The following is a 24,840-nucleotide window of genomic DNA, read 5'->3' on the forward strand; positions in this document are numbered from 1 at the left end:
AAAACATTGTGTAACATACAAGTGGGTGGGAGGGCAGGGGTATTAGCGAGAAATATCGAGCGAGTTTGTCAGGAAAGCGACAAGCAAGAGAATCAATTATGAGAGAAGTTTTGAGCATGAGTGGAAAGTCTTTGAGGAGGGGTGGAAGGGGGAGGGGAGGGAAGGGAGGAAGGGGAGGGGAGGAAGGGGAGGAAGGGGGAGGGGAGGGAGGGAGGGAGGGGAGGGAGGAAGGGGAGGAAGGGGGAGGGGAGGGAGGGGAGGAAGGGGGAGGGGAGGGAGGGGAGGGGAGGGAGGGGAGGAAGGGGGAGGGGAGGGAGGGGAGGAAGGGGGAGGGGAGGGAGGGGAGGGAGGGGAGGAAGGGGGAGGGGAGGAAGGAGAGGGAGGGAGGAGGGAGGTGGGCGTGTCTTCCTTCCTGTGTCACGTGCTATTTTTAAACAGTCACGGTTTGAGCTGAATATGTTGGCCCATGACTCAGCGAAGCTTCCCTTTGTGAAAATCACATCTGCTGGGCACACCAAATCAATCATGCCCAGAAATGTCACCAAAGTTACCTTAAAAAGTGCACGTCGCCATGAACCATTTTGATGTAGTTGCACAATGCCCTTCTGTAATTCAAACTGTATTGTATACATTAGTGTAGGTAAATATTTAATCTCAGACATTGTTGTGGAACCGTGCAGGTGTGAGATCGAGGCGACTCTGGAGAGACTGAAGAAGCTGGAGAGAGACTTGAGCACCAAGGAGCAGGAGCTGAAGGAGCGAGAGCGTCGCCTGAAGATCTGGGAACGCAAGCTGATCGACCAGTCCAACACCCCGGTGAGCCTCTCAATCTACCCCAGCACAGCACCACCCCATCCACCTCCACACAGCACCACCCCATCCACCTCCACACAGCACCACCCCATCCACCTCCACACAGCACCACCCCATCCACCTCCACACAGCACCACCCCATCCACCTCCACACAGCACCACCCCATCCACCTCCACACAGCACCACCCCATCCACCTCCACACAGCACCACCCCATCCACCTCCACACAGCACCACCCCATCCACCTCCACACAGCACCACCCCATCCACCTCCACACAGCACCACCCCATCCACCTCCACACAGCACCACCCCATCCACCTCCACACAGCACCACCCCTCAAAACACACCTGTCTGAGTCTGGTCATCAGACGGCAGCTCCAGCTCACATGTGTTCCCAAGTGTCGGCCCCCTGTGTTCCCCAGTGTCGCCCCCCTGTGTTCCCCAGTGTCGGCCCCCCTGTGTTCCCCCGTGTCGGCCCCCCTGTGTTCCCCAGTGTCGGCCCCCCTGTGTTCCCCAGTGTCGGCCCCCCTGTGTTCCCCCGTGTCGCCCCCCTGTGTTCCCCAGTGTCGGCCCCCTGTGTTGCCCAGTGTCGGCCCCCCTGTGTTCCCCCGTGTCGGCCCCCCTGTGTTCCCCAGTGTCGGCCCCCCTGTGTTCCCCAGTGTCGGCCCCCCTGTGTTCCCCAGTGTCGGCCCCCTGTGTTCCCCAGTGTCGGCCCCCTGTGTTCCCCAGTGTCGGCCCCCCTGTGTTCCCCAGTGTCGCCCCCCCTGTGTTCCCCAGTGTCGGCCCCCCTGTGTTCCCCAGTGTCGGCCCCCTGTGTTCCCCAGTGTCGGCCCCCTGTGTTCCCCAGTGTCGGCCCCCCTGTGTTCCCCAGTGTCGGCCCCCCTGTGTTCCCCAGTGTCGCCCCCCCTGTGTTCCCCAGTGTCGCCCCCTTGTGTTCCCCGTGTCGCCCCCCTGTGTTCCCCAGTGTCGCCCCCCTGTGTTCCCCAGTGTCGGCCCCCTGTGTTGCGGTTCACAGTCTCAGTCTGGTCCTTGGCCTCACATAGGGAAACACAGAAACGTTTCACACAGACTGGTGGGGAATGGATGAACTTAATATAGCGTAACGGGCAGAAGACTGATGGAAGGGCACGGCAGATCCAGTGTTTGGTTCTGTGGTTGAGGGTAGGTTCTGTATTGGTTCGCTGTGGACTGCATGACTGATTGACTGGTTAGCAAGTTTCCATGTTTATCAGTCATTTTAGCTAATGCAGTTTTGGCGAGGCCAGTGTTATTACATAGTCGCGCCATTGCTGTCCGTGGCTGTCAGCATGAACTTTTATATGGCACATTTAAGTGGCACAGTTATATGTCTTAAAGCGTATACTTGAGACCCATTTTGTTTAAAGCGTGGTGTTGCTGTGTGGGCTGCATGTGGCAGGTGACGTGGGAGATCGGGTGCCGTTTGAAACGTTGTGCACTGCATGTCTTTTCACTTCACAGGGTTAGCGTCTGGTTTTCACTAAGTAGCAGCTGCTTATTAGCTTTGGAACGGTATTACTAGCACACTTTGTTCTGCACAGTGTTTTATATTTCTCCTTTCTGGTGTGACATTTAGAATATATATTGCTAAATATATTTAGCTAATTGTCTTTAGTGTGTTAGCTGTTTATATATTTTGACATTCATACCGTATGTTCAGATGCGTTTAGCTTCCAAATAGATGTAGGCTTACCCTCAGAGTTAGTATATAGGGCACTTTTTTCTCCTTCAATTATCCTTTATACTGTATTATTTATTTTTTTCCTTCTCTCCGATATTCTCTGTTATTCCTGTTTATTGCATTTCTAAACCCTATGTTTCTGAAAATCACTACTTTTATTGGGTAAAATAAAGTAACTTTTCAACATTCTCTTTGGTGAGCTGTATGGGATCTAAAACTAACTTCTGTACTTCCTTTTCCTTCCTCCCTCCTTCCCTCCTTCTCTCTTCCTCCGGTCTCCTCCTTTCTTCCATCTTTGCCTCTCAGCTCTTCCTCCCCGTGGCAGCAAAGATTAGCGCAGAGTCGTTCTTTGAGTCAAAGACGGAGGAGTCGAACAGTTCGGAGATGTCGTGTCAGGTCTCCACCACCTCCAGTAACGGGGAGGTGGATGGGCTGAGCCTGCAGGCCATGATGAAGGGCTTTGGGGACATGTTTTCCCTGGACGTGGGCGGCCCGGTGCTCCACTCCGGCATGCAGGTGAACATGCAGGCCAAGCAGAACTCCTCCAAGTCCAGCTGTGTCAGAGAGGGCCGCAAAATCAACATGGCCGTGGAGATGGAACACTTCTGCTGGTCGGACGACAGCGACTAGGGCTCTCTGTTTGGCTGTGAGGCGAGGAGGGCGCGAGGGGTTGTGCCGCGCGAGGAGGGGGCGGGGCGGGGGGGGGGGGGTCACACCAGCTGTCTCTTGGGCCCGTGTCACAAATGCAGTCTCGCCGCAAACTCCCATCCTGCATTACACATCGTCGGTGTTGTGGACGCAAGCTTTGTCCCCAAACTGGTTCGATTTCAAATTCAGCCCGTTTGGTTATTCATTACGTCGGCTCTTTCCTTAATCTTGTTTTCTTTTCTTCTTCACCATACTAACAATACATTTTCTTCAGTTGTGTTATTCCTTCCAAAGATGTCGGTTGTTGCATAGCGATGTACTATACTCACAAGCAGAACCTATTGAAGCACCTCAGCCCACTCAGTACTCACAGGTGTCATTTATGCCTAATGTACCGGATGTATAGTCTCATGCTGTGAAGAAAGAGCCGGGTGAAGCTGTCGCAGAGAGGAGGCAACGCTTTTATAATGAAGTGACATTTTGCTGACATTAAGATTGGCCAATTTGTTCTGTATGTGGTGGAGTGCAGTTACTGAGATGTAGTCTCGCGCCGGGAGGAGAAAGCACATCTTGTGTCCCCGCCGGCTGACCTGGAGTCATGTCAGCAGCAGGACAGAGAGACGCCTCGCTCAATGTCCCCGGTAAAACCGGAGGACAGACGAGATCTGGATTTCAAGCTACATCGTATAATCGCTTTATATAAATTGCGATGTCTGTGTTTGTGTCCGATCTGTATCAAATAGCTACCTTTTGGGGTCGCCCGTGAGCTAAATGTCATTGCCTCGACTGGCCAATGTTATCCACTCCTAAACGAGCCATTATTCAATCGCTTACGGTTGTATTTTAGATGTAGCTTTCATGTAGACTGTCTTAAACATTTATGATGTCTCTGACTAGGGGAGAGGCATACTGAGGTGATATGCCCTAAATCAACAAGTTCAGAGTATTGAAATGTTGTTCTAACAATAAAATGGATCTAATCACAAAGAAATCGACTGACACAGACTGTAACACATGCGTACACTTCCTAGTGTGAAAGTCAACCACTTTTAAAGGTATTTTTGATATGTAGCTGTCATACTTGTTAAATGCAGGATTCTCATTCAAGCTTCATGATCTTTATTAGTATTAGTCCATTACTATTCCTAAATTTAAGATGTGCCATCAGAACACGGGGCACAGCATAGACCGACAGCTCCAACGTGATCTTTGCTTATTGTCTGTGTTTCTTTTTCAATAAACTTTTCTCGTTATATAATCAACCTTCTTGCTTTAAGTCTTTGTGATCTCTTTCTCTGCTCATCTGTCCTTATGAGTCCAGATCATCAATGTTAGACATCTGTCCTCGATGTTTCAATTTTACATTTGCGCCTGACAACAAGAAGATAGCACTGATGCCATCCTACCATCAACTGTACAACAACATGTCTTTATAATCAAACTGGCTAAGTCCCCAGGTTTTTAAATCTCTCCTGCTTCTCCCCTGGTTGTGTTCTGTTTATTCTCATTGGTACATTGTGCTCACATTCCACATGGGGGCAGGATTGTTTGAACTACTGAACTCCCCTTGACTGTGAAAGGCATTTCAATTGCCGTGCAATTTCTGCTGACTTTTCCCCTTCCCCTACCCTCACTGCTAAGATCTGTTTCCCTTTGTCAACAGCATGCTTTGGATTTTAATAAAAGTAGGAAGGCATGTCATTTGTGAAATACAATATGGCTGCTTGAAATGTAATATTATGTCACTCTAATTAGGACATATCTGTAATGGAGCTCCAGTGGAGGAGTTGTTTTTGAATGTGTTTACTTCCGAACCATACCCCTGGAGTAAGCGGGAAACTGCAGCTGGGGTGAGAGAGTTTAGAAGCGTCTGGCGGCCCAGAAGTCTATGGCGCTGATTCTGAAATGGCCCCTTTGAATGTGGATCTGTTGAGATTGGCATTCGTCTCGTACTCGGCGCTGTTGTCAGATGCCGTGGGAAGCAAAGAGTGAATGCGGGAGATTAGTCATTCATCTAGTCATCTTCCCCTCTGCTCCTCTCCGTACAGTCTCTGCCACCACAAACTAGCCTCCAGATCATTATGATCAAGTCCTTATTTTGGCTGGCGTATTTGTGCCGGATCATAATGTAACGAGCGAGACATGATTTATCATTCAAATGGCTTTACAGCAGAGACGTGCGACGGACATGTTCTTCTCTGGTGTGGGCCTTCAGGAACATTATTTCTCAATATTTGTTTCTCAAACTCTGGAACTGGACTGCATTAATCTAGAATATCTATCATAAAAAAAATCTCGATTATGGTGTAAGAATCACTAGCTAAATGGTGGTGTTCGGGGAGTGATACCTTCCTGTATGTTTTGGCTCCCTGCTGTAGTCAGCTTTGTCCATCGGGTCGCTGTGCACAAACGGTTGACGCGAGACCTCAGTCAGAACACAAACATCTAGGGCACATGCAAATACACAGGCGCTGTCTCTAAATGTGCCGATTACATATGGAAATGTGGACCTGAGCAGCATTTGTGCTATTCCTCTTAGCCCTCTGTTTGTCACACAGCTGCTCCCCACGCTGGAAATCCACGCCTGGACCGAGGAGCAAGTGGTCAGTACCAACACGTACTCCTGCCCACCTACACCATGAAGCCTTAGAACCAGCAGGGCAACATCACGGTGTGCTAACGTCTGCCCTTTGCTTTACATCCGCAGCACTTTTGGATGGAGCAGATATTTGGCGGAGGTACGCTCGGATAAACGTCCAGCGGCAAATCGCCCCAAACGGCAGACACTCCCCCACGTCGATTTGCATGCCGGGCACCTCTCGCGTGTCATTAGCGCGCCGTACCCGGTCACTGTCTGGGAGTGTGTCTTTCATTAGAGTCAGCCTCTGTGTTCCTGTTCTCCTCAGGCGACGTTGCACGTGGCATGCAGCTGTACGCTGACCTCTTCAAGGAGAACCACATCACAGGCAAGAGCCTGCTGCTGCTCACCGAAGCGGACATGCGAGACCTGGGGGTCAGATCCAAGGGTCACATCATGCATCTGAAGGTAGCATTATACACTGCTAACTAGCACCAACAAGTGCATCACGTCATGCATCTGAAGGTAGCAGTATACACTGCTAACTAGCACCAACAAGTGCATCACGTCGTACTGTTCCGATGAGGGCGAAAGGCCTAAATGTAGGGTTTGTGGCTGACAAAACACATGCAGGGTGGAGGAGTTGATGGAGTGCTTAATCACATTCTTCCCTCGGCAGAGCGAGATTGAGAAGTTGGCTAATGACTACCTGGGCCTTATGCATTTCCCTCCTTTGATGAAGGTAGTGTGCTTTTTTCATCATTTATTTTCTCTTTATTTTAATGTTCATTTTGAATGAATTTACCGGCGACCTAAAACAACATTTTACGGATGCATTGTTCCTCTGCTGTGCGTTCTGCTTTCACCGTTTCTACGTCGCTTTGGATGTAAGCTTCTGCTAAAGGAGTGACGCGTCAAATGTAAATGTGCAGCGACGTAGAAAGGGGGTTAGAGATCCCTGTGGTTCTCAAGGCGTGTGGATGTTGTAAAGGGTGGCAACGTGGTTGAGGCTGGAGTTCTCTCGCCCACAGGACGAGTGGGCGGAGGAGGAGGAGCGGAGGAAGATCGTGAACCTGGAGCTGGTGTTTGGATACCACTTCAAACCAGGAACAGGTCCCTCGGTAGGTCACAATGTTACAGTACAGGTGTTTGACAGCAGGGCACAGAGATCAATATATCTTTGTGAACAAGGATATTCATTCTTCGGAAAGAAGGTTTCCATTGCTTTGTCATACATTTGAACTCATTGGTTGGTTAATCTCTACAGTCCAAAAAGGATCTATCTAAAAACTTCCCAGATAAGCTAGTAACTTGTCGACAGGAAAGGTTTGATCCTCTAGAATGTCAAGATCAAACAGCTCTTCTTCAAGATGTCGTTTTACTCGGAGTAAGGATGCTCATCAAGACCCTATCAGACTCCAGCAAATATTTACCCAGACCACATTCGCCCTGACTAGCCGTCGACTTCCAAGAAAACCACATGAATAAAATATTTCATCTAGAGCCATGCATCACATCCACCCCCACTTGCACACAGTCCTTTGTTAGAGTCTCCAACGGTGGAGAAAGGCTGGCTCTCCACTTGCTGTTTGAATTTAATCAAAAATAGCCCATTTAGCCAGAAGTCATTTTCTTTTTAAAAGGCAAATGTTATTTAATCTTTCAGCTGTTCATTGTCCCATCATAAATAGTCCCCTTTCACTGCGTTCGGCGGGGCTGAAACGAGCCTGCTAATTGCCTCCCATTTCTTCTGACATGTGGTGGTTTAGTGGGTAGAAAACACAGCGGGGAGAAGGAAACAGGAGGCTGAGAAAATGAGAGCTAATTATTTTCCCCTGCCTGGTGTCAGGTTCTGTGTCAGCCTTGTTTTTACAAACTGGAAGGTTTTTTGCACTAAATAAAACAAACCCGCACTGGTGTGTTTTTTCCCCTCGCCCCTCTTTGCTGGCGGTGTCATGGAAGCAGCTGCACTTCTCAAAGACAAAATGAGGGCCTGCGATTGTGCGGCCACCATCTGACAAGCACTGAGGGTCCCCTACTAATGAGGATATCACCGCGCAGCCAAGTGAAAGGTGCTGAATTATGTATGAGTTGTCATTAAACGCACTCGGGTCCTATAGGCATCATTACCAGACATTGTTTCTGCTGGAGTGATTAGACTAGCGTGGACCCTGGGCCCAGTGTGGCCGTCCGGGGGCCCACGCAAGGCCAGCGCAGGGCCACCGGTGTGCCTCTGAGCCCAAGGCCCCCTGACGCTCCCCTCTTTGGAGCCCCAGTCCGGCGGGGCTCCAAAGGGGGGCCGGTGCACCCTCCCCCGGGGAGGCTGCAGGAGAGGGGGCTGAGGCTCCCCAGACAAGGGTGTCAGCCCCTCTGATGTCTCTCTCTGTGATCCCGACACAATGGATTGGCCTGCGCCGAGAACCCTGTGTGGTTAAGCGTTGACCTGTGGCCTTGTGGTTGGGGTTTGGTGCCATGGTGGAATCATTACTGCTTTGTCAGCATGCAGTATGCAGGAGGAGTGCGATTCGGGGCTCTACTCAGATTTGAGCCTCCGAGTGAGGGTTTGATCCGTGTCACTCATGCAGCAACGGACAGAAATCCAGCGTTTCTTTGGACCTAACAGGAATAATATTAGCATAGCTGAAATGGCCGTGTAACCAAAATCACAAGGATGCACGGAAAAACACAATGGTCCTTATGGGGTTACAGAACATTGCCATTCATTAGACAACCGTCATGTCTTTAAGGAAAGGTGGAAGTTGTTAGGGTTATGTTTTGGATCACTTGTTTTCTAAACTTTAATAAACTCTAATTTTTCAAATGAACGATAAGAATCCAGTTCTGAAATGTCTTTCGATATCCTTTGTTGTGTCACCAGTTGGTTTCTCCAGTGTTGGTATCGTCCAGTACCATATGTCTACCTGCAGGCTGTGCTGTTGGTTTAGGCACTGCAGCTTTTAGTACCCAGAAGCTGAGATATTATGAACTTTTCATGAATTTCACAATCATTCACAATCATTCCTGATGGCAAATATCCTTACAATCCAACCACTTGCAAACTTCTCAGAACAGTTCTTCTTTTGTTTTAAGGACTGCAAGTGGAAAATGTACATGGAACTTGATGGCGATGACGTTGCAATTGCATACATCAAGGATGTGACCTTTAACGTCAACCGGCCCGATGTGGAGGTTGTGAAGATGACCAAGGTGGGATCATATGGATGATGGATAGGCCATGCACAGCATGAACCACCTGAATAACACTTTCTAATGAATGGAATGGTTGCTTGCAACATGATTTGGGACGTTATTATTCTGGATATCTAGGATATTTCTTTGAAAACATTATGCTAATTGAATTGAAACTACAGCTATAAATATTTACTCCATTGCCTTTCAGCCACCATTCGTGATGGACAGATGGATAGTCGGGCAACAGGAGAACTCGGTTATTGACTGCATTGTAAATTATGAGGTGAGTCATGGCGAGGTAATGGACAGCTACAGTAGGATACTGTTCAAAAGTCTTAGGTAGGCGCCATGAACAAAAAAGTAAATCAAAAATGCTTTCAGAAATGAATTTACAAAAAGAAAAAAAAATTACATTACTGTTGATATTGATGATATTTTTCTTTTCTACTGACACACTATTGAATAAGACAAAAAAAAAGAAAAAACGTCTAAGACAACATTTAGATTCTGTACAGATGCTAGCCAGCACAACAGTAAGCGAGCACTAGTTTCCCAGCCTCGGTGATGACCTAACAGGCTGTTACCTATCCTCCCTGGGCCCAGAGCGATGTCAGATCCCCCAGATCCACCAGGCACACCCATGCAGTGAAGTGGAACTCCACCAGCGGGCGTGATGAGATCAGGACAGTGGAGCTGGTGGTAGAGACCGCAGCGTCCTACACAGAGGGCCGACCCAGGAGCAGGTCCAACTCAGGTGACCCGCTCTGCTATTCTACTCAGACGCATCTGTGCTAGTTGGATGTCAGGAATGTGTTTCATTGTGAAATGTAATTCACTTCACAGATTAATCCGAACTACCGTATATTGCGTTCTTTCATTGTGAAATGTGATTTACTTGAGAAACCTATCATAAAAACATTGCCCTAGTGCCTTAGAGTGTGTCACGGAATACCGTGGCGGCTTGTCACCCCTTTCCAGAGCCTAACCCTTCAGTGTGTGTGTGGTATCAGACGTGGACCTTTCCAGAGCCTAACCCTTCAGTGTGTGTGTGGTATCAGACGTGGACCTTTCCAGAGCCTAACCCTTCAGTGTGTGTGTGGTATCAGACGTGGACCTTTCCAGAGCCTAACCCTTCAGTGTGTGTGTGGTATCAGACGTGGACCTTTCCAGAGCCTAACCCTTCAGTGTGTGTGTGGTATCAGACGTGGACCCCAGGTGGATGTACAAGCTGAGGCAGAGGCAGCTGAAGAACCAGTCAGGACAGAAGCCGGTGACCCGAGGCCCGTCCAGCAGGTCCGACCCCCACACGCTACCTCACTTCCTGTCGGACCAGGCGTCGTCGTACGCCGCCGCCGTGCGGAGGTCCCCCAGCCGCACCTCCCTCCCCGCCTGGTCCGACTCCCGTAGCTCCTCCCCCACCGCCAGCCTCTCCTCCAAGCTCTCCTCCCTCCACCTGGGGTCGAAGGGCAGCAGCCCCTCCAGCACCACCTCGGAGAGCGCCTCGGAGAGAGAGCGCCCGCTCAGCGCCGGGGCCGTGCACGACTACCGCCGACACAGCTACTTTGGCAACACGCTCACCGTCAAAGGGCCGGACTATCAGGACATGAGGACTCAGACGAGGGGAAACTTCACCTCGACCAGGTACAGGGGAGGCTCTTATCAGGCTGGGAGGCCCAGGTCAAACAGCTCCAGCTCGGTGCCTCAGAACCGCCCCAGACCGATCCCTGGCATTTCATTTGACGTTGAAAACCCCCCTGCAGAGAGAGGGGAGGCTAAAGTCAGCGAGGGGGGGTGGATCAAAGTGGAGCGTCAAAAGAAATTACCACGTCAAGACAATAAGCAGGTCAGAGGTCGAGGTCGAAGGGGGGGGCGAGGCCGGGGGCGAAGCTGAGGATTGTTCAAGACCTTCTGATGGACTGGGTGTTTATATCAATCTTATATTTGACTAACTGAATGGGGTGAATCATGGTTTTCCCAACTATGTTATAATTTGTCATGTTGGGCACATTCAGAAAGTTGTTTCTCTTTGTATGTTTATTTTAAACATAAAATACCCTGTTAAGACCAGAGTGAACAGGTATTTATTTGGTATCTATACATGCTGAATGAGGTGGCACTATTATGTTGTTTAACTTTGTAAAATGTCTAAATGTTTGTGTGCATACAATATCCTATTTTTGTAAATATGTTATGAATTGATTTATTTTTAAATTGAAGATTATAATGATGGAACATCTGTATAATGGCAATACAATATATTTACATTCTTCTATAAAGACATCCGTTTTTGGTCGTGTTAGGACGTGGTATTCACCCGCCGTTTATGTAAATCTTTAAGCTGAACATTTCGCGCCACGAGAAGTTCTTGAAAGGTAACATGTCCGTTACTCTTACGACACAAACATATGGTGCTATTTCAAAAGCAAAAACAAGATCAAATCTCCATAGCAACATATGAAATGGAATTTATGAGAATGTATTATTTCTTTCGTCGAGGTTTTTCATTTGATTTAAGCGTTTAAAAGTTTTCAGTCTACACTGCTTCCAGGACAATTTCCTGGCGCGGGAAATGAATAGCTTGGTCTTCTGCTGAGTTGGAAAGTTCCTCTGTAACGTGCTGAAGAGCAGCAGACTTGCAGAACCCAGGATCTTTAACCAAACCTTTTTGAAAAACTTGCTGAAGAAAATGCGTCCTTCCTGCTCAAAGGTAAGCAATGCTGATATGGCTATAGAAGCTGCAGTTTTATATGAATGGGAACATAGTTATTATTGGGGTTTAGACCGTGTAGTAATACGGCGTATATGCACGAATTTGCACGTAATTGCCGAAACTTTTTTTGTTGTTGTCTGTCCTGCTTATTTAAATATAGCTCCCTTTAGCCATCGATGTGGTTAGCAATAACTGCGTACCTATAACGTTAATATAATGCGGGATCATGGTATTATTGATCATTATATGTAAGGGAGTGTCTGCACACCACATGGCTACTTCGACCACCACCGGGTTTCTTGGCGAGCTATAGCCTACGAGCTTAGCTAACTAATCTTTGCCAGTGTTCAAAGTCTATTGCCTGTATGAGCCCCCGTCTTACTTTTCATATTATCCGAGTCAAATGTGGCTCCTCGACCCTACGCTATGTGTTGTACCTAGTCTGCTCTGCACCGAGGAGTATTTCCTGACCCCTCCCCCCCCCCCTCCGCAGGCTCCCCAGTCTCCCGCCACCCGGATGAGTTTGAGGAGCTTCCGTAGCGTCCCGTTGGTTCCCATGGAGACGTCCTCCTCCTCGGGCTCAGATGACAGTTGTGATAGCTTTGGCTCGGACGGAGGCTATGCTAACACGGTACGGAAAAACAGCCCGTTTCAGTCGGCACTGCTCACATTATGTATTTGACTGGATTGCTTGTGTTGTTCTCAGCCACTACCAGGCATATGAACCTGATGTGTTTGTCCACAGAGGAGGAGCCTAAGACAGGCCCAGAGGTTGGCCCCGAGAGCCAAGGTGTTTGAAGCCACACCAGAAGAGGAAGCCCTCAGCGCCTTTGAGGAGAACACCTTCAGCGAAGACATGAGCGCCATGGTGAGCATTTCATTCAACACAACCTAGCGGCCAAGCTAGCAGCCCCAAAACAGCAACTCGGTACCTCATAAAAATCAGCCCTCCACGTGCATTACACGGTTATTCACGACAACATACTCACTCACGTAAACGCACCGTGTTTTAGAACGTGGACTCCGACTCTGAAACGCCCGAGCCTCGTCAGAGAGGCCGTCGTGCCGGCGTACTGAAGGTCGCCATGAAGTTCCCCACCAAGAGAGGGACCCAGAAAAAGAAGCCAGCGTCGGCGCCCCTCCAACAGCCCAGAGAGCCTCAGCCCGACTCGGAACCGGAGGAGAACTTCATGGATAAGAGGGCGCTCAACATCAAGGAGAACAAGGCTATGGTACAACGCTCTCGCTCTCCTCAGCGGCAAGAGCTTAAAAAAAAAAAACTGAGAGAACGCTTGTATGCTGACGTTGTCTTGTTTATGTCCTCGCAGCTCGCAAAACTGATGGCAGAGCTGAACAAGATGCCCGGGCTCTTCCCAAGACGGATGGCCATGTCTATGATCAACATGGTGAGTAAAAGCAAAACGCGTTGGGACTTTGAACAGCAGCAGACGTTTCAGAGGGCGACGTGAGGAACGACACTTTGAGTCTCGACTGTACCTGACCGCCGTGTCATCGTTCCCTGCAGCCTCGCCGGGCCCCTCGCCAGTCCCCCGGAGGCCCCGCCCCCCGCAGGAGGAACCCGGAGCGCTGCTCCCGTCCCCACACCCGCTCCCGCTCCCTGGTGGACGGGCCCCCCAGCCCGGCCCCCGAGGACGACCCCGAGGACAAGTTCAGCATGGTGCGCAGGAGCCGTCACTACGAGGAGGTGGACGAGACAGTGAGTGTCCCGTCGACGTCGTTCTCTGCGCTCGCGCCCGGCCGCGGGTTTTGTGTCCGGCCTGCGGGTTCTGTGCCGTGTGCTGAAGTCGTGTTTTGTGTCGGTTTTCAGCAGGAGCCGCGGAGGCGTAGCTACAACGGCGTGATGGCCATTCCTCACGTGGTGCGCCCAGTGGACGACATCTCCCAGGACGAGCTGGACCTCATCTGCACCAACGTCAGGGAGAAGGTTTACAGCAGCTGCTATGTGAGTTCCCCCAGGGGGTCTGCAAAGCAAGACGGCCACTGTCATTGGACAGACTAAACTCGATATAAATATGAATTGTTAAAATCCTAAAGTGTTTCCTGTTGTGCCCCCCCCCCCCCCCCCACAGGGTTCCACCTGCCACCAGTGTCGCCAGAAGACGACCGACACCAAGACCAACTGCCGCAACCCAGAGTGTGTGGGCGTGAGGGGGCAGTTCTGCGGCCCGTGTCTCCGCAACCGCTACGGAGAGGAAGTTCGAGACGCCCTGCTGGATCCGGTCAGTAGCGCTCCGCTCTACTGAGACCACACATCACAGTGGTGGGCTGTTGGAACTGTCTGGTCTGACTGTGTGTGTGTGTGTGTGTTTAGGAGTGGACCTGCCCTCCGTGCAGAGGGATCTGTAACTGCAGCTTCTGCAGAGCGCGTGAGGGCCGCTGTGCCACCGGCGTGCTGGTCTACCTGGCCAAATACCACGGGCACGACAATGTCCACGCCTACCTGAAAAGGTAACCTCCCGCTCTACTGCCCTGTTACTGCTCTCTCTCTCTCCCCTGATCTCTGCCACGGCGCTGTGTGCAGCTCGGAGCTGGATGGTAAACCGAAGTCTTTTTTTCTTTACAGTCTGAAGAAAGAGCTGGCTGAGAGCGAGTGAACTGTGGACCGAGCAAACACAGCCCCGCCCACTGCCCCGCCCACAGCCCCGCCCACTCTTCCTGTGGGCCTAACTGACGTACCTTCTCAATTGTGATTTTTGCTTTTAATCAATATGTCCAAGCAAATCTGTTGTCAGTCTTGTGACGGAAAAAAAGATGATTCATGATGTTTCTTTTTTACATTGTTTTAAATGTATGAAGTTCACACAACCGTTTGGATATGAATTGTCTACCAAGGGAAAAACATGCATTCCTACCCTGAGGTAGATTATGTGTAACCAAGCTCTCACCTGAGTTGTAACCTTTTTTTAATTTTTTTATCAGAAAGTTCCGATCAAAAGGACGTGTTCTCTTAAAAGTCGACTCTGAATGACGACTAGCATTCGCGTTAACGTTAAGACGCTCAGCTTCCATCCAAGGTTCTCCTGCTGTATTAGAAAGCACTGTTAGTTCAGCCCTGTTCTTCCCAACGTCACCGAGCTGCTTAGAAGTCCACCAATATCCCATAATGCCCCAGAGGTGGTGAGGGTGGACAGTATACTGCGCCTGGGGGCCATGGCTCTCCCCTCTCTCGAGTCCAGGAGGACTGTGTGATATACTACAGCGCCTGGTTAAATCCTTCATTAGATAACTGTCACTAATGGTGTGGAAACAATTAGCAGACTCTAATGGGAATCTCATACCTGTAAATCATTTTATCCTATTAAAGCACTTTCTCGCTTTGCACCAGTCTCGGGTCTTTTTCCTTCTGTTCTGCAGAGGTGTAAATAGTAATGTTCGGTGTTGTCACTCAGGTGGGTATGAGGTTGCAGGCTGCGTTTCCTGAGAAGCAGCCTGTTCGGTGTTGTCACTCAGGTGTGTATGAGGTTGCAGGCTGCGTTTCCTGAGAAGCAGCCTGGCATTACCCAGGATATGAGCATAAAGGGAGCTTTGTGTGGTCTAGTCTTCATGTGGTTCATATGACCGGCAAGGGGGTAGTTGTTCACACTTCAGACCTTGAGAAGTGTTCTCGCTTTGCACTGCAGGAGGGAAAGCTAGTCTTAAGTTCTAGTTTATCCTTCTTAAGTGCTTACTGTTGTACTATTATCAGTTTTTCTTTCAGTCTATTGGGGTTGTCACTTTTTCACCTACTTAACATTTACTGTAAAAAGCATGTATTTAGGAAGTATACTTATACAAGGAGTAATGTGGTGACCATAGAAACACATATTCTGGGGGAAATACTTGCTTACAAAAACAGAGTGGTTGGTATTTAAAAAACAAAGTACATGAATAAAATTTGGCGTTTTAACTTTTCCCGATTGATTCCATGGTTTAACATCTGTTCTGCATGAGCCAAGATGTTGTACAGACATCCACCAAACAAGGCTGTTCAGGTTGCCCTGCTTTATACATCATAAAACATTTTCATTGCTCTGTTCAGAAATGTCATTCATTCCTTTTTTGCTAAGAATCTTTTCTTTTTCTTTCCCAGAAACGAATCTTTCAAAAACTATTATTAGCATAATAAAGATGCACTTGAAAATACCGGTATTAAATACCAATGATCATCCACTTTGGGGTGATGAATATTTAGGGAAATAATTGTTTACGACGCTCAAGCATTGAGCTGATCTGGTAATCAGGCTATGAAATACAATATTTATTCATTAGAGCGGATTTAATGAGGCCTTGCGGCGCTAATTATGAAAACCAGTGTAGCAGTAAATGAGCAGCGCGCGGCGGCGGGCTGTCTGGTACCTGTGAGGAGGGCCTGGGGGTTGAAGTGCCCTGAGTACCATGCCACACTGAGCAGCAACACAGAGCCCCAGGCCTGCCCCGTGTCCAGCCGCCGGCACTCCATCACCGGACCTGCAGTCCAGCAGCAGCCCAATCACGTCCCTCTCTGCCAGGCTAGGGCCAGGAATTAGAGCGGGAATGATGACAGCCTTGTTACCCTGATGATGCTGATGGTGTGGGCTGGAAGTCTGGGAGAGGGGCTTGTGTGCCCTGGCAGCGTGCCGGAGGTCGTACGCCCTTCGTTGTGTGATTTACGTGGTTCGTGTTTTCACGTGGTTCCCATATTTTGTTTGATTGACTGATATTTTCATTATGGCCGCAGGGTGGTTAAATTGCTGTTAATGTTCTTGAGTGTCCTGCAGGCTTCTACTGACTGCAGCCAGAGGAGGAACTGAGTAAATGGAACATGCAGAGCAGGTTCTCTATGGGATCTGTGGGTCAAAATCAACAGATTAATTACAATGTAGAGAACATCTGTCAGGCCTCCGTAATAAACACCCTTCCAGTTGGCTTCTTAATAACCAGCTTTCCCGTACATGTCAGTCCACCGCAGAAGCCAGACACTGCACCATGGAGGACAACCAGCAGAGGACATTCTAGGATAGGAGGACATTCACACCAAACCTCTCCCTTTTCATACTTTCTTGTGCAGACGGAAGTTTTCTAGATGCGAGTCTTCCTCTGGCTCTGACCCCTGGGTCGTGGAAAGTGGAGTGGCAGAGTGCTGTTGATGCACAGTGAGTGACTGGGTGGCAGGAGCCTTATGACATGTTTCTTACCGACTGCTCCCTCCTGAGCACTGATGGAAACAGCAGTTTGGTCCAGGTGTCAGGGACATTATCAAGGAAAAAGGCTGCCTGCAGTTGTTCCATCCCTGAGGAAATTGCCAACTCACCCTAACAAAGGAAGGCATAAGTGCACTTGCTGGAGCCTTCAGAGAGAGCGTGATAAGATGACATTATAAATAGAGAATTCTTCTCAGAGGGGGAAAAACACATCAGGCAGCTGCTGAACTTGACAATTCTGTTATTTCTGCATGCATCCTTAAAGCTGCTCTTTGTCTTCGAAAAGGGCAGATTTTGTAGACACATGTATAGGGTTTTTTATGATGCATCTACGTGCATTGAAGCAAGCACATACCTGTTCATGCAACAGTAAGAAAGTGTAAAGTGCGAGATATTTATTTTGTACTGTCAAAAGAAAAGAAAAAAAATCATTTCCCACAAAATGTCATACATTTTGTGTTGATTTTAGATCCCTTAACTGTAGTAAAATCTATAGGACACCACAATATGTAATAAGCAGAAACTCAAAAATACTCTGATTTTTTTTTTTTTTTTTGCATCTATTCAAGATAATTCTCATACTCGCCATTCCTCAGTTGAACTCGCCATTTACGCTGTACCATGCTGTACCTGAAGGGGGAGCTCTAATACAGGCGACTCTATACACTTGAGAACACTTCCTGTGAGTTTCAACTTTGTCAAATCTTCTACAAATCTTCGTTTAGTTGACGATGTAAACAGGATCATATAAACATACAACATCAACACACACCATGAACAAACGACAGAGAGCACTGTCATCTTCTCAGCTGCACTTCATTACATTCACTCCTGCAGCGACAACATTTCACAGCAGCTTGTGGATCCAGAACGCACAGACAGATGTGTGAGGTGTGGATCCACTGAGAGTTACTGTCAGAAGAAAACCTCCCTCAAAATACACTCAAATTCAGCACCTCACGTTGATCCAGAGATAGGTCACCACAACTTCATGGTTTCAAAAATGTGTCTGCAAAATAAACGGAGAACGCGTTCAAAGCACAACTGCACGAGTGATTTAATGATGCCTCAACGCGAATCCTGTTGTGAATGTTCCGCCACGCTTTGAAAAGCAAAAAGCTATCTCAAAGTTTGTCTGGAAACAAAAGTTATGCCTGGAACTAATCTCGTCTGTTTGTATTGTTTGCTGTGCGGAGGTTAACATAGAACCAAACAACAATATAAAACTGTTTGCCTTGTCAACAGGGAATTTAAGGGCACATTTCATAGTCCATATGTTTACACCACAAAACTTTGATGATTGTCCTTCTGTGAACCTGCTATATGCGAAATACGCTTGTGTGTAAATTGAGTCAGTACACAACTATGTCAATAAACAGCAGGTTGTCTAACATCCCAATACGTAATGACTGACCACATTTAAGTAGATTGTTGAGATCAAATCATGAACATTGCACCAATACAGCAGAAAGATATGGTGTAAAAAATAAAATAAAATTGCCTTCCATTCACACAAAAACAACGACTGGCATGCTGTAGTCAATTTTCCCACATCAAGGACTTCAACCATTACAATGGCAGCTACTCCTTCTCAATGGACCATTTGTTTAATATTATAGTCTTAAACCCAACAATATCAATCAGTCATGAAAGCACCTATGCATGCTCCTCTGCCCTGTAATATCTCCTGTCTCCATTAACCCATGCCGACTGACTAGATTGCCCTGTTTTACAGAGTAGGGGAGAGAGGGTGAAAGCAGGGTGATGGAGGGTGGAGAGAGGGGGGTCCAGGGATGTGTGGAATGGAGTTTTTACAGAAGCCTCCATTTTGATTTTGACCTTGTAGGTTGACCAGCTCATTGCACAGATGAACAAACTCTACTTGTCTCTATGACGTTCGACCTTACCCCTGGGCTATGACCTGGAAACTGTTCTTGGAGATTGATACAGGGGTTAGACTTGGCACAGATGCTTGTAATGAAGCTTGGGGTCTGATGTATTCATCAAATATCTTACACATTTGCTATTAGATATGTGAAACTGTTCCTCCTCAAACCCAGTTTTAATGTTAAAGCCCCCAAAAAACGGGCATATCACAGGACATACCCTTTAAGTACTTCTCTGCATCCCAAGTTCCCAAACATATTTTTACATCTTTCATCTGATTTGCTATGGTTGTTCTAAGGCTATTATGTTATATATTTCTGACCACACATGATGAAACAGTCAATATGCCATGGCTGTTAGTATTAAACAACTTCTCGAAAGCGAACATTGACAATATCCAGCTCAAACATGCGAGGTAGCCTTTCAAAAAATAGGATTAATTGACGAGAAAGAGGAGAGCTCTTAGACAATTAGCACCAGAGACCACTCTATAATCTGGAGATTATTTGCACCACTTAAAAGCAGCGCACATGGTTTGTATTATTGTGGTGAAGCCGAATGAACAACACTTCACTGGATTTGATTTTAGTCTCCTTAATCTGCATTTCCTTTAACATGCCTTTCTTCTGTTCTAAAACGTCAGCCGTGATCAACTCCAGCTGGTGTAAACCACTACGTGTCCGCCTAGAGTTTCCCAGTTGCAACATCCGTGGACAGATTGTTACCATGGACTGATGTGAGGCAGTCTGGTGTGGACTACACAGGCTTACAGAACACAGAATGACACGGTACAGAGTTTAGCCACATGATTCATCTCAAGGAATACACTCAACAGAATTGTTTACACATGGACAATAATCCATGACATTCACATTTTTCAAATGTCAGTACCCTACATCCTATTGTTTTTCTTTTTGAAAAAATTAAATTAAATAAAAATACATCTCCTGGAGGCACTGTGGAGGATATGAGTTGCAAAAATATCCCAAAGCTGTGCTCATTTAAATAACACATTACATTTTTGTAAAAAAAAAAAACAGTAATTGCTAAATATGAAATTTAACCCTGGAGCTTGGTTGCTTAACCAAACAGGCTTTGGCTGGTTAGGTTTCCACACAGAGGAAATGTCTGGCTCACAGATTGAATTTGTTCTCTCTGGAGTCAAAAGCAAGAAAACAATTAAGTGTCGGCAACACATTTCACTGTACGGCACTTGACACAGTTTTTCACATCACTAGGGCAATTGTCTGCAGAGGGCTATGAGACAAAGTCATTATTTCCAATGTCTCGGAAAGACGGCATTGTCATTTTCTTGATTTTGAAACATTTCAATTAAGCCATGATGGAGATAATAAACATAATGGCGTGAGACTAGCAGTGTTTTCTTTTGTGCTGTCAAGTCCCTGTCAGGATGGAGTCTGCCTGGACAGAGGTTGGGTAGAGAGAGCACTGGCACACAAGCGCTCATATGTGTTCCCACCCACACCCCCACCCACACCCCCAACCTTTGCCTTACATTGAGCGTCTATCCCTTTCAAAACAAGGTGAAGTTCAACAAAGTTTCTCTGCAGCAATGATCAAACAGAGTCACATCACTTATGGCTCTGGGTGACGGGGGCAGTGAATACAGATCAGCTTTAATTGTGGCAGGCCTTACTGCCACTGTCTGTCAATCAGAGCCTTTGAATTGGGGAAAATTTGCTCTGTTCATTCTGTTAAATGATGTATCCAATTAAATGCGTTAGAATTCATGATCTTCAGTCAAGGTTAAATGAAAGCAGTTACTCCTGTCAGTAAGGTGATTAAATGCTGCCTACATCAGGCACATTTTGTGCAAAATTAAAATTTGGGTCTAAAGCATGAATCTTTATTCATTATCTGCAGTCCTGCTATATAAATGCCCGGCACATTTTCTCTTAATCACCGTGTTCATTTTAAATCTCGCTTTCGTCTCTTTATTAAAAGGGATCTCAGTCCTCAAATTACAGTGTTTTACATATTCACAGTGAATTGTGGCTATGTCGATTGATGTTCAAAGACAGTAAAAGGAAATCTTTTCACTTTGCTTTGTAACCACAGTTTACATGCTTGGTAGGACACAGGTACTGTGAAGAAAAGGCAGCAAAAAATGCTTTGATCAAAAGTCTTAAAATGTTGTTGTTTTTTTATCTGGAACTGCATGAACACCATGTAAAATCCCCAGACCTGCAGACTGAAAGGCTGAACACTGGACCACAGAGAGGTGGGCTGGAGTCAATTGACAAAAATGAACAATTACGCAATAGTGGGGGAATTAATTCTGCTCCCGAAAGATGAATAGCGTGTCGTGTTATTAATGGGCTTACGCGTGTGCGTGAAAGTTCCCCACGCCCGTGAGATGAATGGGACGAGGGCGGCGGCGGGCGCGGTGACTGATGAGCGGGCCCCTGGGATCCGATCTGCCGTCCCCTGGAGGCCGAGTCCTACGTCTGGCGTCCCAACAGGACGTGACATCCCTATCTCCAGGTCCAAACACGCTGCCACGTGTCCACGCCACGTCTCAAACGTCCGGCGACAGACAAGCATAAACATGGTGTTCGCACACACAGGACCGAATCATAATGAGTTAGCTGCCTGTGGTGGACACGTGGAGACCTGGTCCTGGTAGGTCGACCGCTGCAGCAGAGAAGGAGCGTTTAAAGATCCTAGTGGAGGGTGTTGATGAACGAGAGGGCTGGTGTCCATGGACAGCACCGCTGGTGGGGGCAGCGTGACCAGATCAGCACAGGTTGCATGGGAGGAGGAGAGGCGTCTGAGGGGCGGGCGGTGGTTCCTCCTAACAGGCTGAACGTTGGTCCTGGGAAAATTTTCTAAAGGGTTTCAAGTTTCTGTTGGATTGATAACCACATAGCAGTCCGTACAGGCTGAAAACCATGGACGTGTCCATGTCGTTCCACAGAACAAAAGACACACCCTGTACAAACGTAAAGGTGTAAACATTGCTTGACGGTACAGAAGAGGGAAACAGAGACCCGCGACAAGGCTCATGTCTGTGCGTCGCACGGCAACACCGGCTACGGCGAAGCAGCGCAGTTGAACAACTGCCAAACGGAGGAGCTAGTCTTTCTCGGGGGTCTGTGATGAGTAAATAACTGTGTGGATTCCACCAGGCCGGTAGTCTCTCCACCACAGCTGCACATCACTCCCAGTGTTGAGGGCCTGCTACTCTGGAAGGACCAAACAGCAGCAGTTGGTCTTCTTTAAACAAGTCTGAGACGGAGAGGAGGAAAATAAATAAAGCCCCCAGGCACGCTCCTTTTAATGTATTCAATTAACGAAGGTCCCTCGAGAGCTCCAGCTCACACTTGGATAAAGAGAGAGCATATCGCCTGGAGATGAATACACTGAATGCACTCATTCTGAAGACCATGATTGGAAATCTTCCTCAACAGGTTCTTACTTAATTAAACTTCCCTTCATCTGACTTTTCTGTCGCTTTCGAAGGAAAATTGGGAGAGGCATATTCAAAGCCACGCAGAAACTTCTAGATCATATCGCGTTTTGTTTACGGAGTCGTTTAAGAGCAAGTACATCCTGTAATAACTTTCATCAATACTGTGCATGGCGAAGAGAGCCTATATGAGCAGTATATGAACACTTCCACCCAATCAGAGACAATTATTTGAAGAAATGGCAGAAATACTGCAGCCGTCGACACACTGTGTAGGAGGGATAATTATCTGACAGTCATTACCACATCCATAGTAGCATAGTTACATACATTTGTCTAGGAACATGTGCTGCCTGTTCCCGCAAGAGCATGTGCACTCAAAATAATCAACCTAGCCATACAATATCTGTAAAACTATCAATCCGAGAGCGCTTAAAAAGTGTATTGAAAATTATTTAACATGCTTGTGTGCTCAGATGAATGAGAGATTTCGCTTCACCTAATTATCTCAAATATGTCTGGCAAGAATTCATTTCGCATCCCTTTGTACCTTACGCTAATTTGTCCCGCAGTCCCATTGTGTTCCAAAGCCCCTGTAGAATTTCCTATCTATTAAAACGAATCTCTCACCACATGGCCTACATCCACCCTTTGCTACTTCATTTTTTCTCTCCCTAACAAATCAACTTAATCAAGCTCATTAAGTGTCATTATTAGCCATTTATTGTTATCTTTTCCAGTGAACTCCTGACAGTGCCCCCCCTCCCCCCCGTGTGCCCCCCTCCCCCCGTGTGCCCCTGACACCCTGCGGAGCCTTCGCCTGGCCTCGCCACCTCACCCACGTCACCACCACGCACACGCGTGTGTCTGGCTCTCACAGGGGGAGAGAGACATGATCAGGTCATTTTACACGGACAAAATCATCCTGCAGAGCATATCTGAACGCATCAAAAAACATCACCTCCTGCGAGACACAAACTCATCATTCTCTTTACATACTTTGTGAATCGCTGAGGCTCTGAGCGGTGCCAGAGGGCAATGTTTTAGTTATAGGTTTGTTTTGTGCCAAAGTGGTGTCGAACACAACGGATGTGTCTAAAGGCTGCATGGTGAATGTGCTTCCACAGCTGTCAGGATGACGGACAGAGGAGCAGAGGATTACACTGCAGTGGCATGCTAAGACCTGCTCACCACAGCCTGTGGGAGGAAGTCACAGAGGGAGGGAGAGACAGAGAGGGAGAGAGGGAGAGACAAAGAGAGAGAGACAGAGAGAGAGAAAGACAGAGAGAGAAAAAGAGAGAGAGAGAGAGAGACAAAGAGAGAGAGAGGGAGAGACAGAGAGATAAAGACAGACAGAGAGAGAGAAAGACAGAGAGAGAAAAAGAGAGAGAGAGAGACAGAGAGATAAAGAGAGAGAGGGAGAGACAAAGAGAGAGAAAGGGAGAGACAGAGAGATAAAGACAGACAGAGAGAGAGAAAGAGAGAGTGCGCAAGAGAAGGAGAGAAGGAGATAGTAAGAGAGAAAGAGCGACAGAGCGCGATAAAGAGGGAGAGAGGGCTCTCTCTCTCCCATGGAGCTGGGGGGGGGGGGGGGGGGTGGGGGGGCTGGTCCCCACTGCAGGAGTTATTAAGTTTGTATCTCGGACACACTTGGTTCCACCAGGCTGCCTGTCCCTCATTCATAATAGATGCTAATCTGTTCAGGGCTGACTGATGACAGAGTTTCCTGCCCTTCACAGAATTAGTGCTCAGCTTTATCAAAGGACCCAAACTGCCTGCTAATTAGACTCATTTCCTCTACCATGAATTATTTATTTCTATTGTAACTGATCATGGACGATTGGGACGCCATCCTGCGGCATCCAGTTGTCACACTGATGTGCCGCCACAAGTTTCCACACTCTCCCTCAGCCTTCTGGCTTGACTGCCATGACGACACCAACTTTACTTCCTGATTGGGATGCAGCTGTTGTAAACACAGAACAATCACTTCATGGTATCCCACATACATGAGAAGCCATCCATGTATTCACAAACTTACATATAGGATTCATCACTTATAGAAGAGACAAGTTTGTCAGTCACTCTGGTACCGCAATTTTGCTAACATCTCAGAGACAGGGTACCAGATGGGGATATCATAATATCGGTTGAATTTCAACTCTCACTTCCATCCAGTGTTCATTACCCTGAATGTTAAATGTTGAATAGGACCACTAACTTTTCCTGGATGTAAGACGACTGATAGTTAAGTACCAGTAGAACCAGACAAACATAATGACTGATAGTTGTAAAGTACCAGTAGAACCAGACAAACATAATGACTGATAGTTGTACAGTACCAGTAGGACCAGACAAACATAATGACTGATAGTTGTACAGTACCAGTAGGACCAGACAAACATAATGACTGATAGTTGTACAGTACCAGTAGAACCAGACAAACATAATGACTGATAGTTGTACAGTACCAGTAGGACCAGACAAACATAATGACTGATAGTTGTACAGTACCAGTAGGACCAGACAAACATAATGACTGATAGTTGTACAGTACCAGTAGGACCAGACAAACATAATGATTCTCGATGATATAGATTCTGCACCGTTGTATGCATTTTTTTTTAATTCGGCTCCCCTCATCAAAACATGTACTCCCTAATTACATCTATTTAAGCAATTTTGAGGAGAAAAAAATG

General features: G+C 47.4%; 2 protein-coding genes across 2 annotated transcripts in view; both read left to right on the forward strand.

Annotated features, from left to right (window-relative positions):
* Positions 1 to 10,829, forward strand: part of map3k20a (mitogen-activated protein kinase kinase kinase 20a) — a gene marked incomplete in the record, with an annotated part of 18,474 nt that extends 7,645 nt beyond the window's left edge. Inside the window, 10 exon segments of the mRNA XM_067259687.1 lie at positions 681 to 816; positions 5,723 to 5,767; positions 5,872 to 5,902; positions 6,071 to 6,210; positions 6,422 to 6,484; positions 6,774 to 6,863; positions 8,833 to 8,949; positions 9,143 to 9,217; positions 9,538 to 9,688; positions 10,137 to 10,829. Coding sequence (XP_067115788.1) covers positions 681 to 816; positions 5,723 to 5,767; positions 5,872 to 5,902; positions 6,071 to 6,210; positions 6,422 to 6,484; positions 6,774 to 6,863; positions 8,833 to 8,949; positions 9,143 to 9,217; positions 9,538 to 9,688; positions 10,137 to 10,825 — 1,537 coding nt within the window.
* Positions 10,830 to 11,600: 771 nt separating this feature from the next.
* cdca7a (cell division cycle associated 7a) lies at positions 11,601 to 15,052 on the forward strand. The gene is made up of 10 exons (XM_067259198.1): positions 11,601 to 11,641; positions 12,138 to 12,275; positions 12,390 to 12,512; positions 12,658 to 12,876; positions 12,973 to 13,050; positions 13,170 to 13,361; positions 13,473 to 13,607; positions 13,735 to 13,884; positions 13,977 to 14,113; positions 14,229 to 15,052. Exons 1-10 carry the CDS (start codon positions 11,621 to 11,623, stop codon positions 14,257 to 14,259), a joined length of 1,224 nt encoding a protein of 407 aa, XP_067115299.1. The 5' UTR covers positions 11,601 to 11,620; the 3' UTR covers positions 14,260 to 15,052.
* Positions 15,053 to 24,840: the final 9,788 nt, after the last annotated feature.

The sequence above is a fragment of the Osmerus mordax genome, chromosome 2, assembly GCF_038355195.1.
Source record: "Osmerus mordax isolate fOsmMor3 chromosome 2, fOsmMor3.pri, whole genome shotgun sequence".
Lineage (NCBI taxonomy): Eukaryota > Metazoa > Chordata > Actinopteri > Osmeriformes > Osmeridae > Osmerus > Osmerus mordax.

What these genes read in the sequence shown, in the direction of transcription:
- cdca7a (XM_067259198.1), top strand. Translation starts at nt 11,621, where the DNA reads ATGCGTCCTTCCTGCTCAAAG. An exon ending in ACGGAGGCTATGCTAACACG is followed by an intron (nt 12,276 to 12,389) that starts GTACGGAAAAAC and finishes GTTTGTCCACAG; the next exon opens with AGGAGGAGCCTAAGACAGGC. An exon ending in GCGAAGACATGAGCGCCATG is followed by an intron (nt 12,513 to 12,657) that starts GTGAGCATTTCA and finishes ACCGTGTTTTAG; the next exon opens with AACGTGGACTCCGACTCTGA.